The 14,896-nt window shown below is 47.7% G+C and overlaps 1 protein-coding gene across 1 annotated transcript; it reads left to right on the forward strand.

Moving 5' to 3' along the window:
* The first annotated feature begins 5,350 nt into the window (after nt 1-5,350).
* KRT76 (keratin 76) lies at nt 5,351-14,539 on the forward strand. Its single transcript, XM_019037981.3, has 9 exons — nt 5,351-6,004; nt 7,094-7,308; nt 9,054-9,114; nt 9,818-9,913; nt 10,439-10,603; nt 10,701-10,826; nt 11,478-11,698; nt 13,112-13,146; nt 13,585-14,539. The coding sequence occupies exons 1-9, from the start codon at nt 5,405-5,407 to the stop codon at nt 13,977-13,979; spliced, it is 1,914 nt and encodes a 637-aa protein (XP_018893526.3). The 5' UTR covers nt 5,351-5,404; the 3' UTR covers nt 13,980-14,539.
* Nucleotides 14,540-14,896: the final 357 nt, after the last annotated feature.

Below are 14,896 nucleotides of genomic sequence, written 5' to 3' on the forward strand. Positions count from 1 at the left end.
TCCCTGAGAGACTGTCCTGACCAGTGCCTTGGTGGCCCTGGCTAGCATGGTAGGTTGCACATGGCTGGTGTCCAACCTATCATGTGGTGGTCAGGTGGAGAGAATATTGGTGGGTTCTTTACATGTCAAAGTGGACTTTTCACTTTGGGATGGTGTAATTTGACTTGCTGAAGTCTATACAGAAGAAAAGCATTCATGAATTTACGACAGGCTTTGGGGTTGGACAGTCTGATTAAAATCCAAGCTTGCAAGTGAATTGACTTGAGGCAAGTTAATTAACCTCATGCCCTTATCTGTAAAATGTGAATGAAAATTCCTACCTTACAAAGTTTTTGTGACAATTAGAAATGACACATGTAAACAACCTGTCAGTGACTTGTATATGTCAGGCAGTCAATATTAGCTGTTTTAAAATTCTATTCACAGATGGGCAATAGGAGTTAAGATTTGAAAGAGGAAATTGTTTTCACTGAAACATAGTCCCCACACCTCTAGAAAGTATGTAGTAGATCAATAAGTATTTGCTGATTGATAGATTGCATTACTGATGAGGCCCTGTAGTGGGAAAATGGCTTGGCCAGACATGGGAAAATGTAATTCTCAATATAGACACTATGATTCTTTGCAACTTGTTGCAAAATAGTCAAAGACTTCACTGTTGCCTTGACCCTAAACTGGGCTACCCCTTAGAACTCCTCCTTCCTCTTCAGCTTCCAAACTGACACCTTCTAGGAGGGCTTCCTACATTGACATCATCATCACAAGGGCTGCCAAGTGTTGAACACCTGCTTTGTGTAAGGGTTTTCCAACTTTACCTCCTACAGTCCCCACTGCAACTCTATGAGGAGGCTGTGCTAACTCCCATTTGCTGAATGGGAAACTGAGGTCCAGAGGGTAAAACGTCTTGCCTGATGCCATGCAACTGGAAAGTGGCAAGGCTGGGATCTGAACACAGGCTCGTCTAATTCCAAGGCTTCCATATTTTCCATTCTTTCAAGCTGCAAGGGAAGAGAGGAGGAGATGAAGTTATTTGAGTTCCAGAAAATCCAGCATGCCCATGAAATATCCACGGTTTTTGGAAATATTCAGCCAAATCCATTTATTGGTGAGAAATATTCATTGACAGGAGAGCTGGTCTTTAGAGAACCTGTTCAGTTTTCAGCGTCCCAGTGCCCTTCTTGCTGCATCTTCAACCCCAGGCCTTAGTCTGCTCTCAGCTTCCTGCTATCTCACTTGGAGCAAGTGCTTTCTCTCCAGGGATGAGGAGCTCACTTGGAGCAAGTGCTCTTTCTCCAGGAATGAGGATGTCTCCTTATGCCCTAATCCTCTGATTGGTCTATCTGCACATTCTCATCCATCCTGGATGGCTAGTTGGACTAGCGTTTCCCGAGTATACTTGACAGCATGTTAGTAGATGTTAAGATAGAAAGATTTTGTTGTTAAATTTGGGAAGCTGTGATTAAATTAAGGCAAAAATATTATTTTCTATAGGACTTCTTTGGGCTTTTAATATGCTAAATAACTTTACTAAAATCCCAGGAAAGAGCTATAGATTTTTCATTTCCCAAATTTATGTAATCACAGAACCTTTTAATCAGGGCCATCTTGGGAGATAGAATTCTGCCCTGCATAAGCCCTGGGAGAGATCCAAGTATCAGATAAAGAATTAGGGGTGAGCTGGTGTGTATTTTAATCAGGTGTAGAGATAAGACCAGAATCAGAACAAATTGTGGTTGCTAACAGCTAAGACCTTAGTAACATAAGGACTTAGTTGTACTTAGATGTTTGCTTCTTTATCAAACTTTCACTATAAATCTTGCTCTATATGGTAATTATTTTTACTGTTCATTGGTTAAAATTGCTTCTCTAGTGACAAGCTTTTATTTCAACAAGAAAAGAATGCTAATTCCTAGTCCAGGGGCAGCATACCCAGAACGTTAATTATTCTTTTTTTATTTTTGAGAACAAATTGGTGATTATCTTGAAAATGGGATCTGCGAACCTCCATGGAGAAAGAGGCAGCAGCCATGGCTCCCTCATCCTCAGCAGATGGTGGTGGAGAGGGATGACTGCTCACTTTGGCCAAGGATAATGACTACTGTCTCGTGATACATTCCTCCACTCATAATTATGTTACAGGCAATCTGAAGTTTTCTCACCGCAGTTGACTACCAGAGAGCAATTTGGTTAGAGGGAATAACTCCTTGGTTTTAGTGCCCCCAATTTTATAGGTGGGGAAATAAAAATCCAGGGTGCTCAGCCATCTGGCAAGCTTTACACAGAATGTTCTGGCAGTGAGGGATTGGAACTCAGATTGCCGGCAGTAGGCAGACCCTTTAGATACTGTTCTGAAAGATCCTACAGTGAATGAGGGCAATGTTGGTGAGGATAGCAACTCTGGGTATTTCCAGCAGCTCCATTCAACTGCTGAGAAGACAATCCCCATCTGCTAAATAAGGTGATGCTTTGGCAGGCTCAGGCGACATGGATTAGGCGACCCAGCCCAAACCCGTGCTTTTGTGATCTGTGCATCACCTTTCTCCACCACGCTTCTCCAGCCTACGCCAGGGTGGCAGAGGTGAGCCACACATCAGAGGCTGCCACCCACCACCTCAGTACTGCAGCCAAGGGAGGGAAGGGAATCAGAGACATTTATGTCTGTTCTTGTTTGCTTCGGACTCTCACCTGGAGCTTCAGCTGAGCCTGGCTCAGCTTTCTTTCCAGGAAGAGCATGTGATCTTCTGCTTTTAAAGGATCCAGAGGATATGAGGAAAGACCTTACCAGGAGGGGCTGTCATTCAATTGATGGGTGGAGTATAAATGTCTTATGGAAGAACTCAACATCAAATCCTCTTCCTGGATTATCTGTGGATGAATGATGTTAATTTAAAAATCCAAACATATATTGCTGAATACTAAGTATTTAAATTTCAAAACAATCCTGCAAGTAGGATCAATGCCACCTTTTAAAAATAAGGAGAGAGAGAAGTCAAGTACCTTGTCCAAGGTCACCACATAGTGAGAGGTAGACATAGGATTTGAACCCAGGTCTTCGGAATTCCATGATGACAGGTTTTCTGTTACACCACAGCTATCTTACTCCTGTGTGGAATTTTGTGATTTTCAAAGGACTTTCACTTACATTATCCTGCAAGTCTCACCACAAACCAGTAAGGTAGGAAAGTGTTTGGCAGATTAGAACACAGACTTATGTTAAATCGTGGCCCAAGGTCACCCAACCCAACCCTAGTCAGTATAAGTCTCAGTCTTTTCGATCCCAAGTTGGCTTTCTAATTCTTCACTCCTATTCAGCCTCCTTTCCTCACCTTTGGTGAGCTTCTTAGGGATGCAAAGTTGTCTTGAGAACAGCCAGGGCCAAACATGTTATTGCTTCTCCATTCCCCCAAATAGAGTACTGGCAAGTAGCTAAACATATAGTGCTTGCTATGTGTCAAGCACTGGGCTAAGCATTTTATATTTACTTAACTTATTTAATGCTCACAACAACCCCATAAAGTACTTGCCATTCTTAGCCCCATTTTACAATTGATAAAGCAGACACATAAAAGTTAAGTAACTTGTCCAAGGCCTAAAAGTTGGTGGATAGTGGATCTGGGATCTGACGCCAGACAAGCTGCAGAGCAGAGAGCTGAGAATTAGCTGCAGAGCTCTTGAAGTCGCTCAACTCAAGGTGGTTCCAAGGTTCTCAGACCAGTCCTCTCCCCTAGACTGGACTGTTCAGAAACCAGAAACTCAGAAAGACAGAGTGCCCACTGCCAGTTTGGCTGGAATTCTGGAGATAGACCCCCCACCAATTTCTCAGGGAGTCTAGAATCAGTGCCACCTGCTCCTGTCATATGTGTGAAATCTCCTATGCAGACGACAACCTGAGGATTTGGTCTTGCCCTGTCTGGTGTGTTTGGGTGTGGAGGTGGGTTGGATGGGGTTTGGGGTCTGCTGAGCTCTTGGCAGTGACAGCAGTAACTCATCATGTGTCATTCGTTCTGCCATCAGGGGTCCTCCATCCTCCTATTCCTGGCCCATTTGGAGTAGCCATGGTCTAGACCAGGTTTTCCCAGACTTTCTGCATTATAAGAATGACCTGGAGGGCTTGTTAAAAATGCAAACTCTCAAGCCTTTCCTCTGAAGATTTTCATTCATAGGGCTGGGGTGGGAGCTGGTTTTAGGTATTTGCATTCTTAGACATCAGTCATCAGTCAGTTAAGACGTTTGTGCCGTGCTTACCCTATGCTAGGAGCTGGACATTTAGGATAATTTAGAATGGGCAGGACTCAAGCCTTGCCCTCAAGAAGCTCAGGGACCGGAGGGGTATGGACAAGTAAGCAGGTAAGTATACTTTATGTCAGGGCCACGATGGGAAAAGTACAGGGTATGGTGGGAAGACAAGGAGGGGCATCTGACCCAGACCAGGGGGTAAAGCAGGGAGGCGATCCCCTCCAGAAGATCTGAGTTGGGGCCTAGACACAAGATACACTGTCCTCCTAAGATGAATGGGGTCCTTGAGCCGACTCTACCAGCCAGCTGGAGGGTTACCAGATTCTGTCTCCTCTTGCTTCTGGGTCCAGAAATTGCCTGCTTTCAGTCTAGGATGATGGGGGGAGGGCTTGGTCTGAGGCTCTCCACAGTGCATGCCCCCTCTTCTTCCCAAACCTCGTACTTGTTTGTTCCCTGTTCCAGGAGCTAGACGTGTTTACCTCCACTGTAATTTCTTCCCCATAAGTAGCATTTCTCAGCCCAAACTCCAGGTTTGTTGAGGTGGATGCCTCTGGCTGAGGTGCTGGCAGAGCAGACTCTATGGGTCTGGGCCCCTCTCACTTCCGCTCCCACTCCAGGCCCTCTGAAGAGTTGGGAACAGGTGACATGCCACTAGAAGAAAAGGCCTAATGATGGAAGAGACGGGCGCAGCCACTGCGGGAGCCTGTGGACACTGTGGTGCTGCAGGGAGGGACCCAGCCCACTCGGAAGAGGTTGCCTGGTCCTCACCCCTGTGTCAGGGAGCTCATGGCTCCGGATCACCTGGTGTCTAAAGCTGCTTCCTCCTGCTGGATCAGGTGCTGCTTGGGTTCCCTGAAACCCTTGAGGACAGCACACAAAGGGAGGGAGGAGAACTCCAGCATTTTGTCAACTGAGGCAAGTTTAGGTGATTAAGCTAAGAAAGCAAAGCCACTCTGGCCCAGAGGATTATCTTTGAGGTGTGTTGGGAACCAAGAAGTAACTTAATGCCTACGAGGCAAACCAAACCCAAGATGATTCTCAACTAATTGCTCGCCTCTCCTTTTGCCAAGCCAAACTCCCTGTTATATAAAGGCCAGTCTCCTCTCTTGTCCCCATCCCTCTCAGCTCTTGCTAAGTGATCACTAGCTCGCCTCCAAGCTCTCTCACTATGAACAGACAAGTTTGCAAGAAATCCTTCAGTGGCAGGAGCCAGGGTTTCTCTGGCCACTCTGCTGTGGTCTCCGGCAGCAGCAGGATGAGCTGTGTGGCCCGCTCTGGGGGAGCTGGTGGAGGGGCCCGTGGCTTCAGGAGCGGAGCAGGCAGCTTTGGCAGTCGCAGCCTCTACAACCTGGGCAGCAACAAGAGCATCTCCATCAGCGTGGCAGCTGGCGGCTCCCGGGCTGGAGGCTTTGGGGGAGGGCGGAGCAGCTGTGGCTTTGCAGGTGGCTATGGAGGTGGCTTTGGGGGCAGCTATGGTGGTGGCTTTGGTGGTGGCAGAGGAGTAGGTAGTGGTTTTGGAGGGGCTGGTGGCTTTGGTGGAGCTGGTGGCTTTGGTGGTCCTGGTGTATTTGGTGGGCCTGGCAGCTTTGGTGGTCCTGGTGGCTTTGGCCCTGGGGGCTTTCCTGGGGGAATTCAGGAAGTGATTGTAAACCAGAGTCTCCTGCAGCCCCTCAATGTAGAGATCGACCCCCAGATTGGGCAAGTAAAGGCCCAGGAGCGGGAACAGATCAAGACCCTCAACAACAAGTTTGCCTCCTTCATCGACAAGGTGAGGGCAAGGCCAAGAGGTGCTGTGGAGGGTTTGGGGTGCCCAGGGGTTGGTGTAGAAAGATGCCATGGGGACTTACGAGACACAGGGCAGGGGTGCTTGGCTCTTGTCCTGGTGCTGTCTTGGTCCCTACAGGACAGTGATCATGCCTCTTTCACTTTTTGGGCCTTCTTTTTCCAGCTGTGAAATGGGGGGAAGAATTCCTGGTCCTGGTTTCCTGCTAAGAATGAGATGAGGGTAAATGAAGTGGGGGTCCAAACATGCTCTTAGCTTTTTGAAGGATGAGCCATTTTAGTCATGAAATTATTGCAGTTACTTTAATTTCTCCTGAAAAGAAATTGCTTGATAATCCAAAGTAGCTGGTAATCAAAAACTTGTGTTAGCACAGATCTTGGGGCTGCATCTAAATGAGGTGTATTGGCAGCTGCCTTACCTTCCAAATGATGCTGTGCTTCAGCCAATAATTAAATTGAGCTGTCCATGCTGGGGCAGAGGAGGGTGTTCTGGGTCTGTGTGGGACTGAGCCCAAGATCTGAAGTGAATTCTAGGTCAGCTGCAAGCTGAATAACTGAAAGGAGGTCTTCCTGTGTGAAACTTCTAAAGAAATGTTAGACCTCATTGACTGTTTTTACTGCCTTTATGGAGCTGAAAAAAGCTTACATCTAAAAAACAATGACAAACTTTATTTGTGCTTACCTCCTTTAGTGATATTCTGAAGGATCCCTATAGACCCAGGACAGTCCTGGGTTTGATTCTTAGCTTTGTCACTCAGTAGACTTGTCACTTTGGGAAACTTAAACTCTTTGAGTCTCAGTTTCCTTATCTACCAAATGGGGATCACAGCAACTCCTTTATAGGTGGTTGTGAGGATTAAATGTGATGGAAATACATGAAAATAACAGGTAAGGCATAATCACTCAACAAATTCTAGCTCTCCCTTTTCTAAATCTTCATCCTTCCCAAATTAAAAAACAGGGGAAATTGTAGATTGAAGAACTGGGTTCCTTCTCCACACTTCTATGTTTGGGATGGGCAGCCCCACATGCCCAACTCAAAAGGCTGACTCCTTTTCTCCCCTCTTTGATGCAGGTGCGGTTCCTGGAACAGCAGAACAAGGTCCTGGCGACCAAGTGGGAACTGCTCCAGCAGCAGACCACAGGCTCAGGGCCCAGCAGCCTGGAGCCTTGTTTTGAATCCTACATCAGCTTCCTACGCAAGCAGCTAGATTCACTTCTAGGGGAGAGGGGGAACCTGGAGGGAGAGCTGAAAAGCATGCAGGACCTGGTGGAAGACTTCAAAAAGAAGTGAGGGCTCCTCCTGGGAAGTTTCCCCTTCTGGGGAATTAGCAGGGAGGTGTGGTCCTAATCTGGGATTTCAACTGTTCCCAACTGTGCCTTCAGTCAATACTCTGGGATGAATTTATTGAGTGAAGCATGACAAAGCAGAAGGGGGTGAAAGGGTGGGGACTGAGACTCCCATGTGGCTATGACACAGATTTCAGGCTCCAGGTGGGCCCCCTCCTATTCCAGCCCAGAGGGACAAAAGAGTCCTCCCAGAGTTTAGAATCCTTTAGGATGGGGAGTCCGCCACAGTTGACTGGACACAGGAATCACCTTGGATGCTTGTCAACAATGCGTATTCCTGTATTCCAGTCTTAGGTATTCTGAATCATAGGTGTGGACAGGCCCCAGGAGTGTGAGTGCTCCCCTAGCTCCTGGGGATTCTAGGCTGACGTCCAGGGCTGCACTTGGTAAAGGCCTTTATCAGTGTGTCCCATCCAATCTCCTGTTCTGCAGCTTTGGTTTGCCTCCTCCTCCACGTTCCAAGTTGCAGTCCATATCCGCTGAGGTCTGCAAGGAGCAAACTGGGCCTCTCAAGGTGGGAGGGAGCTCCCGACTTCCCCAGGGGTCAGAACCCACAGGGATGGGCACACCTGCTCTGCAGAGGCCCTATTCCAATTCAACCACACAAACCTGGTGGGCACCCACTCTGTGGCAGGCTCTGTGCTGGGCTCTGGGAATCCAGTGGCAACTCAGATTCATATTCCCAAAAGAGGTCCCAGAGACCTCTTTTCTCCTACAGGAAAAAAAGAGGTCCTGCCCAGAGACCTCTTTTCTCCTAGAATCAGTCCAATTCCTCAAGCTTTATGAAATACAAACTCTTGGTAGTAGGTTTTAGTCCTTAACAGGCAGGAATCCCACAACTTTGATGCATTCAGAAGATATGAATTCATTCTTAACTGAAATTCCTATAAGAAGTAACTGCAATGAAGGAAAACAGAAACTGAGGAAATAGGCAGAAATGCCCAATGAGAGCAAACATTTCACTGGGTTCCATATGCACACATTGTGCTTTGCAAAGTCAATCAAAGAGCCTAGGCAAGTGGTCAAGCTCCTTGAAGTTTGCCCTCTCACTGACTGCCCATACCTCTGCCCATGACTGGATTTAGAGGGAAGAGGGCCAGGCAGTGCCCTGAGCTCTGAGAGGTCTCTGGACAGGACCAGCTACATGATTTTCAGGCCTCAGTGCAAGATGATAACGCAGGAACCTAGTTACAAAATTATTAAGAATTTCAATCATGACTGTAATCCCAGTACTTTGGGAGGCTGAGGAGGGAGAATCACTTGAGCCCAACAGTTCGAGACCAGCCTGGGCAACAAAGTGAGACCTTGCCTCTACTAAAAATTAAAAAATTGGCTGGACGTGGTGGTGCATGCCTCCAGTCCCAGCTACTTGGGAGTCTGAGGCAGGAGGATTGCTTGAGCCTGAGGGGTTGAGGCCACAGTGAGCCGTGTTTGTGCCACTGCACTCCAGCCTAGGTGACAGGGTGAAACCTTGTCTCAGAAAAAAAAAAAAAAAGGAAAGAATGTCAATATGGTGCCAGCATTGAGCTAAGTGTGAGGACCCTGAGCCCAGGGTCCCGTGTAACTGCCCGTGACCATGAAGCTCGTCCTGTCTCTGCACAGGTGAGGAGAGTGCCTGGAATCCTCACCTCTCTTTTTTACTTCTGAAATGCCAGTGTTCAAATGTGTGCCTCTTCTTGTTCCAGGTATGAAGATGAAATCAACAAACGCACTGCAGCAGAGAATGAGTTTGTGGGGCTCAAGAAGGTAGGTGAGCCTGGACCAGCATATCCAGGTTTCCTTTCTGGGAGCTGCCCCCGTGGAGAGAGTGCACAGCCAGCTGTTCTGGGGCACAGTGACCTTATATTGTGTGTGGGATTGACACTTTTCCTTACATTTTTGGAAATGAAATGTTTCATGAAGGAAGCTGCTCTAAGTATATTACCATGGAAAGGTATGTTAAAATGTTACTGTGACTAATGAGCTGATTAGCAATGTGAACTAATAATGAGCGCTTTATGTGTAAGATTAATCAAGATTTTCAGCCTACAAATGTACTCCAGATGCTATTAATAACAATCAAGAAATACTTGTAGCGTATTTAAACCAGTCATCGTAAAAGTGAAGTAGTGAGAATACCCTAATTTCTGTTCAGGAGGGTGGGATTTCTGGTACTATACAGCCAAAGTCACACACATATTAGGTAAATATGATTTTTCTACCCTAAAATCAGATGGTTACTCTGTGCCTTATGGTTTGTATTTTGTTAAAGCATTGGGGCTTGATATGTCAAGCAAGGAAAAGGAAGAAAGCCACTTTGATCTCCCTTATTTTAAAAGGGAAGATGAGAAGTCACAATTAGGAGGAGAGCTGAGGGCGGAACAAAGATGAGACATGAGGGCTTAGGAAAGAGCCACTGGGTGGGAGGGGAACAGAGGGTCATTCTCTGGGTTTCTGACCTCCTCTGCAGGATGTGGATGCGGCTTTCATGAGCAAGGTGGAGCTGCAGGCCAAAGTGGACAGCCTGACAGATGAAGTCAGCTTCCTGAGGACCCTCAATGAGATGGTGATTCCTTGGTTTGCAAGCTGCAGAACCTTCCTGTCTGATTCTTCCCAAGCATAACTTTAGGGGACAGCCAAACAGCACAACACTCACAAAACCAGCAATGGGGCTCAGGACTCAGCTCCACCCCACCTGGGAAATGTTAACTGAGCTCCTTCAGTCTGCATAGACCTGGCCCACAGGTCCTCAGGCCATTTTGCTCTGCACCTTCTCTCTGGCTTCTATACCCATGTCATAGTTGGCTTCTTCATAATACTCCTCCCTGCTGGGGGCCCATGGAAACTTACACAATAAGACTCATTGGCTGATACTTTCAGGCTGACAGCCTGATTATATTTGCATATTTTGCATATTTCCTTTAGCCTTGTTATCTAACATCCTTTAGGCTGTAGCCAGGCCTAAAATGTGAGCTTATTTTTCCAACTGATCCACTTCTAGCCCCATCCTTGGGATATCTCCGCTAGTAGAGGATTCCCAGCATCCCCTGGTCCAGGGGATGGTAAGAGTAACTATCCATGTTTCCTGCAGGAGCTGTCCCAGATGCAGAGCCATGTCAGCGACACGTCTGTGGTTCTGTCCATGGACAACAACCGCTGCCTGGACCTGGACAGCATCATTGCCGAGGTCCGCGCCCAGTATGAGGAGATTGCCCAGAGGAGCAAGGCTGAAGCTGAGGCCCTGTACCAGACCAAGGTGGGAACCCTCCCTGTGTCCTTGGATCCTGATGACCTTCATTGAGAATGTGCCAACACTTTGCAAAAGCCACGTTGATTGGTTTTTCCTCTGTCAGCTTGGGGAGCTGCAGACCACAGCTGGCAGGCATGGGGATGACCTGAGGAACACCAAGAGTGAGATCATGGAGCTCAACAGGATGATCCAGAGGCTACGGGCTGAGATTGAAAATGTCAAGAAGCAGGTGGGGCTGGGTTTAATGGAGAGATCCCAGATGTCTTCTGGGCCCCGGAGAGAAGCAGCATAAGCTCTGCTCCTCTGCTACATGCTCTCTCCATCCTTTCATGGTGTCACATGTGGGATAGCACAGTGTCTGGGAAACTCTGTTCTCCCAGATGTTTCTGTTGGAGGTTGAACTTCTTGGAATGCTCACTCAAGAAAGATGTTTGTTTATTCTAGTTTGCCTAATAAATCTTGCAACTGCAGTTCTGGACTTAAACACTCAGCTGTCAGTAGGATCTGCCCTTAGTAAAGCTGTTTCTCACACATTTCACATAACCTTGATGGCTGCTCTGTATCATTGGAATGAAGTGATTAGGCAAGAGAGTTTTTAACAGTCTTGCAAAAAAGATTAGAGACTAACCAGACCACTACTACCTGTAACAGCATAGGAAAGCAAATTAGTGCTCCCTTTCTTGATGAGCCACAAGTTGGTTTCAATGGGACAAAGATGAATTAACCAACTGCAAAACTGACTTCTTTTCTCTGAGCATGCTCCATTGGGATTTCTAAGGAAAGGGAGGAAGGGATGCAGGATGTTGGGGAAGAGATCTACTCCTAGTAAAGATCAAGTGTTTGTTTCCGGGTCACTATGCTAATTGATCTTCTACCTCAGAATGCCAACCTGCAGACGGCAATTGCAGAGGCTGAGCAGCGTGGAGAGATGGCCCTCAAGGACGCCAATGCCAAGCTCCAAGACTTGCAGGCTGCCCTACAGAAGGCTAAGGATGACCTGGCTCGGCTCCTGCGTGACTACCAGGAGCTGATGAACGTCAAGCTGGCCCTGGATGTGGAGATTGCCACCTACCGCAAGCTGCTGGAGGGAGAGGAGTGCAGGTGAGGGGCCATGGGATCTCCATTCTCTAGATATGGTTTTAGAGTGACCTTTGATAATGTGGAAAGGGGGCAAGATGATAAGGAGAGGAACACTAAGACAAAGGGCAAGGAGTGTCTTGAATGACAGAGTCAAGGGTTCAAGCCCCACTATTTTATGTCCATCGAGATCATCCAACTCTCAAATGTTTAATGAACATCAATATCATGTTACATATCTCTATTGATCTTCACTATGTGCAATGTATTAGGAAAGTTCTTTGGCATTATGACAAGTGATAGACCAGTGCTGTCCACTGGAACTTTTTGAGATGATGAAAATTTTCTATTCTTGTGCTGTCCAATACAGTAGCCATTGGCCACTTGAGCCCTGGAAATATGGCTAGTGCAACCGAGAAACACAGTTTTACATTTAATTTAATTTTAATTAACTTAAGTAGCATCATGTGGCTACTGGCTACCATACTGGAAAGCTCAATATAGACAGTCCTACAAGCTCCACCCCTGAAGCTGAGTTCATATGGGGAGATGGTTGATACATCCATGCTCTTGGAAAATAATACAGCATTAAGCAGCAGATAAAGTCTTAGCAAGTGGTTATCAAATGCTAAAGGAGTGTCAAGAATTGAGAAATCTTTCTGCTGAGTTTCTGTCTAATGCATCATGTGTTCAGGGGGTAGCTAACCCTCTGTCCTTGGGTAGCTCCCAATCTGATGGAGGAAGCAGAACCCAAGTATGAGAAGGAAAGTGAGAGTGAAGGTGATGTCAAGTGTACTAGGAGTCATGGGATGAGGAGGGAATGGTCAACACCAGTGGGCACACATTGGCAAGGTATGCAGACCCATTCCATATCTTCTCAGATATGTGGACGTGCCTGCTCCATTAACAAGAATAAGACACAGGAAGATGGGCAGTGTAGGTGGTACATTTCAAATCCATCCTGCATTGAGTGTCAGCCCCTCCCATATTTTCTCCACCCTGAACAACCCCTCATGTCACCACCACCCCAGGAGGGCCCATTGTGGAAGCCTTCTTGGAAAGGCAGAATTGGAAATAAAAAATCCAGGGCTGGGTAGAGAAGAATGAAAGGGCAAGCTAAGGTGGGAAGATGGTCTTAGCAGGGGATGAGAAGTGGGGACAGGCCAATCAAGGCAGAGCTGGGCATCAAGTAGTTTGCCTAGAGAAGATAATCTCTAAGGGCTAAGGGGAAAAGTGTGGGAATTCTCAACTCTTGAAGCAGCCCCCTTTTCTGGGGAGATATGGTCATGGAAACAGACTTGGAATAGGCTTTCTTCTTGCAGGAGCTTGACCCCTAGTGGGGCAAATGGGAGGGCGTGGCTCCCAAAGTTGTGAACTCTCATCTCTTTGGTTATTGACTCATTACAGAAAGAATTCACCTCTCCTCTTCCTTTTCAGGATGTCTGGAGAGTGTCAGAGTGCCGTGTGCATTTGTAAGTAGCCCATTCAAAAAACCCTCTCCCTGGGTTGTAAAAGGGCGGCTAGAAACAATCTCACTGACTGACCTTCAGGCAAGAAGGCCTGTTCCATCCAAGGAAGTCAGGCCACCTGACAGCGTCTAGGATCTCAGGCCATGGCCACATGCTCTGCCCCTAGTGTAAGCTGACAACCTCTCAGGCCAAAGCTAAAACCCCTCTGGTTTGGGGAGTGGGCTAGGTTGGAAAACCAGAAATTTCTGTAGATTTCTGGTTCCTGTTCTTGGGAGAAGGCACTAGAGGCCAGGCTCACTCTCATGGTTTGCAAACTGAGGCATTATATAAGTTAGCATCTTTCTTGAAGTCACATGGCCAAGCAGGGTGGGGATGTAATACAGTCCTTGGCTTCCAGTTTCCCAGGCCCTTTGCCTGAATTGTGTGCCTGTTGTCTTGTAGCAGTGGTCAGCAATGTCACCAGCACAAGTGGCAGCTCTGGCAGTAGCCGTGGAGTTTTTGGAGGGGTCAGTGGCAGTGGCAGTGGTGGCTACAAAGGCGGCAGCAGCAGCAGCAGCAGCGGCTATGGAGTCAGTGGCGGCAGCGGCAGTGGCTATGGAGGGGTCAGCAGTGGCAGCACTGGGGGCAGGGGTAGCAGCGGGAGCTACCAGAGCAGCAGTAGTGGGAGCAGGCTCGGCGGTGCAGGTGGCATCTCCGTGAGCCACAGTGGAATGGGCTCCAGCTCTGGCAGCATCCAGACTTCTGGAGGCAGTGGCTACAAGTCTGGTGGTGGAGGTAGCCCCAGTATCCGCTTCTCCCAGACCACGAGCTCAAGCCAGCATAGCTCCACCAAGTGATCTACTTGGTTCCAAATCTCTATAACCACCTGCTTCCCACTCAGCCTGCAACAGTGTTTCCCACTCTCTGCTTGGCATCAATGGATGCATATGGGTCAACCACATTTTTCCTCAAGTTCCCTGGAGAAGAAGCTGAACTCCTGGTTTCTCCATCCCCATGACCTTCCCAGGGCCATGGAGGTCCTGCTGCTTGTCTGGGATGATGATGCCCCTGGAAACCTTCCTGCAACGGCCCCTTACTTTGGACAGCAACCCCTGAGCCCAAGCCAGTCTTGGCCTTCACAGCCTGGCCTGTTCCCACTCTGGCCCATCTCCCTTTCTTACTGGGAGTTGGTGATTTGAAGCCAGTCATCTCAGCACTGTCTGAGGAGGGCAGAGCCATGGGTTCAGTGCTGGACGGTACACGGTCAAGATCTCCAGACTGCTAGTTCCCAGGGAACCCTCCCTACATCTGGGCTTCAGATCCTGACTCCCTTCTGTCCCCTAATTCCCTGAGCTGTAGATCCTCTGGTGATGAGTATGTTGCACTTTCTTTTCTCAATAAATTGCACTGAATTTCACATTCTGGTGTTGGTCTTTTATTCCAGGAGTCACAGAATAGATCATGACCCAAAAGTGATGAGAAATTAGGTGGGGGTGATGGTCTTCCAGGAATTTAAAAGTGGGTATAAAGGCCACTGAATAGTCTTGGCTTCTCCACCTATTTGGTTAGGTTCCCGTGATAGGTCTGCCCAGGAGTATGTTGTTTAGGGGAGACCTTCCCCACTCCCAAGAAAGTCATCCCATCCTTCCTCCAGCCTCTGAGCAGGCCTCTGCAATTCAGTCTTGGAAGAAGTGGGTTCTGCAGTTCATCAAGGAAACAGATTCCACTGGGACTTCAGTTCCTTTGTTCCACCCCCATCCCAGCCAGACACAGA

Source organism: Gorilla gorilla, chromosome 10 (genome assembly GCF_029281585.2).
Source record: "Gorilla gorilla gorilla isolate KB3781 chromosome 10, NHGRI_mGorGor1-v2.1_pri, whole genome shotgun sequence".
In the NCBI taxonomy this organism is placed as follows: Eukaryota; Metazoa; Chordata; class Mammalia; order Primates; family Hominidae; genus Gorilla; species Gorilla gorilla.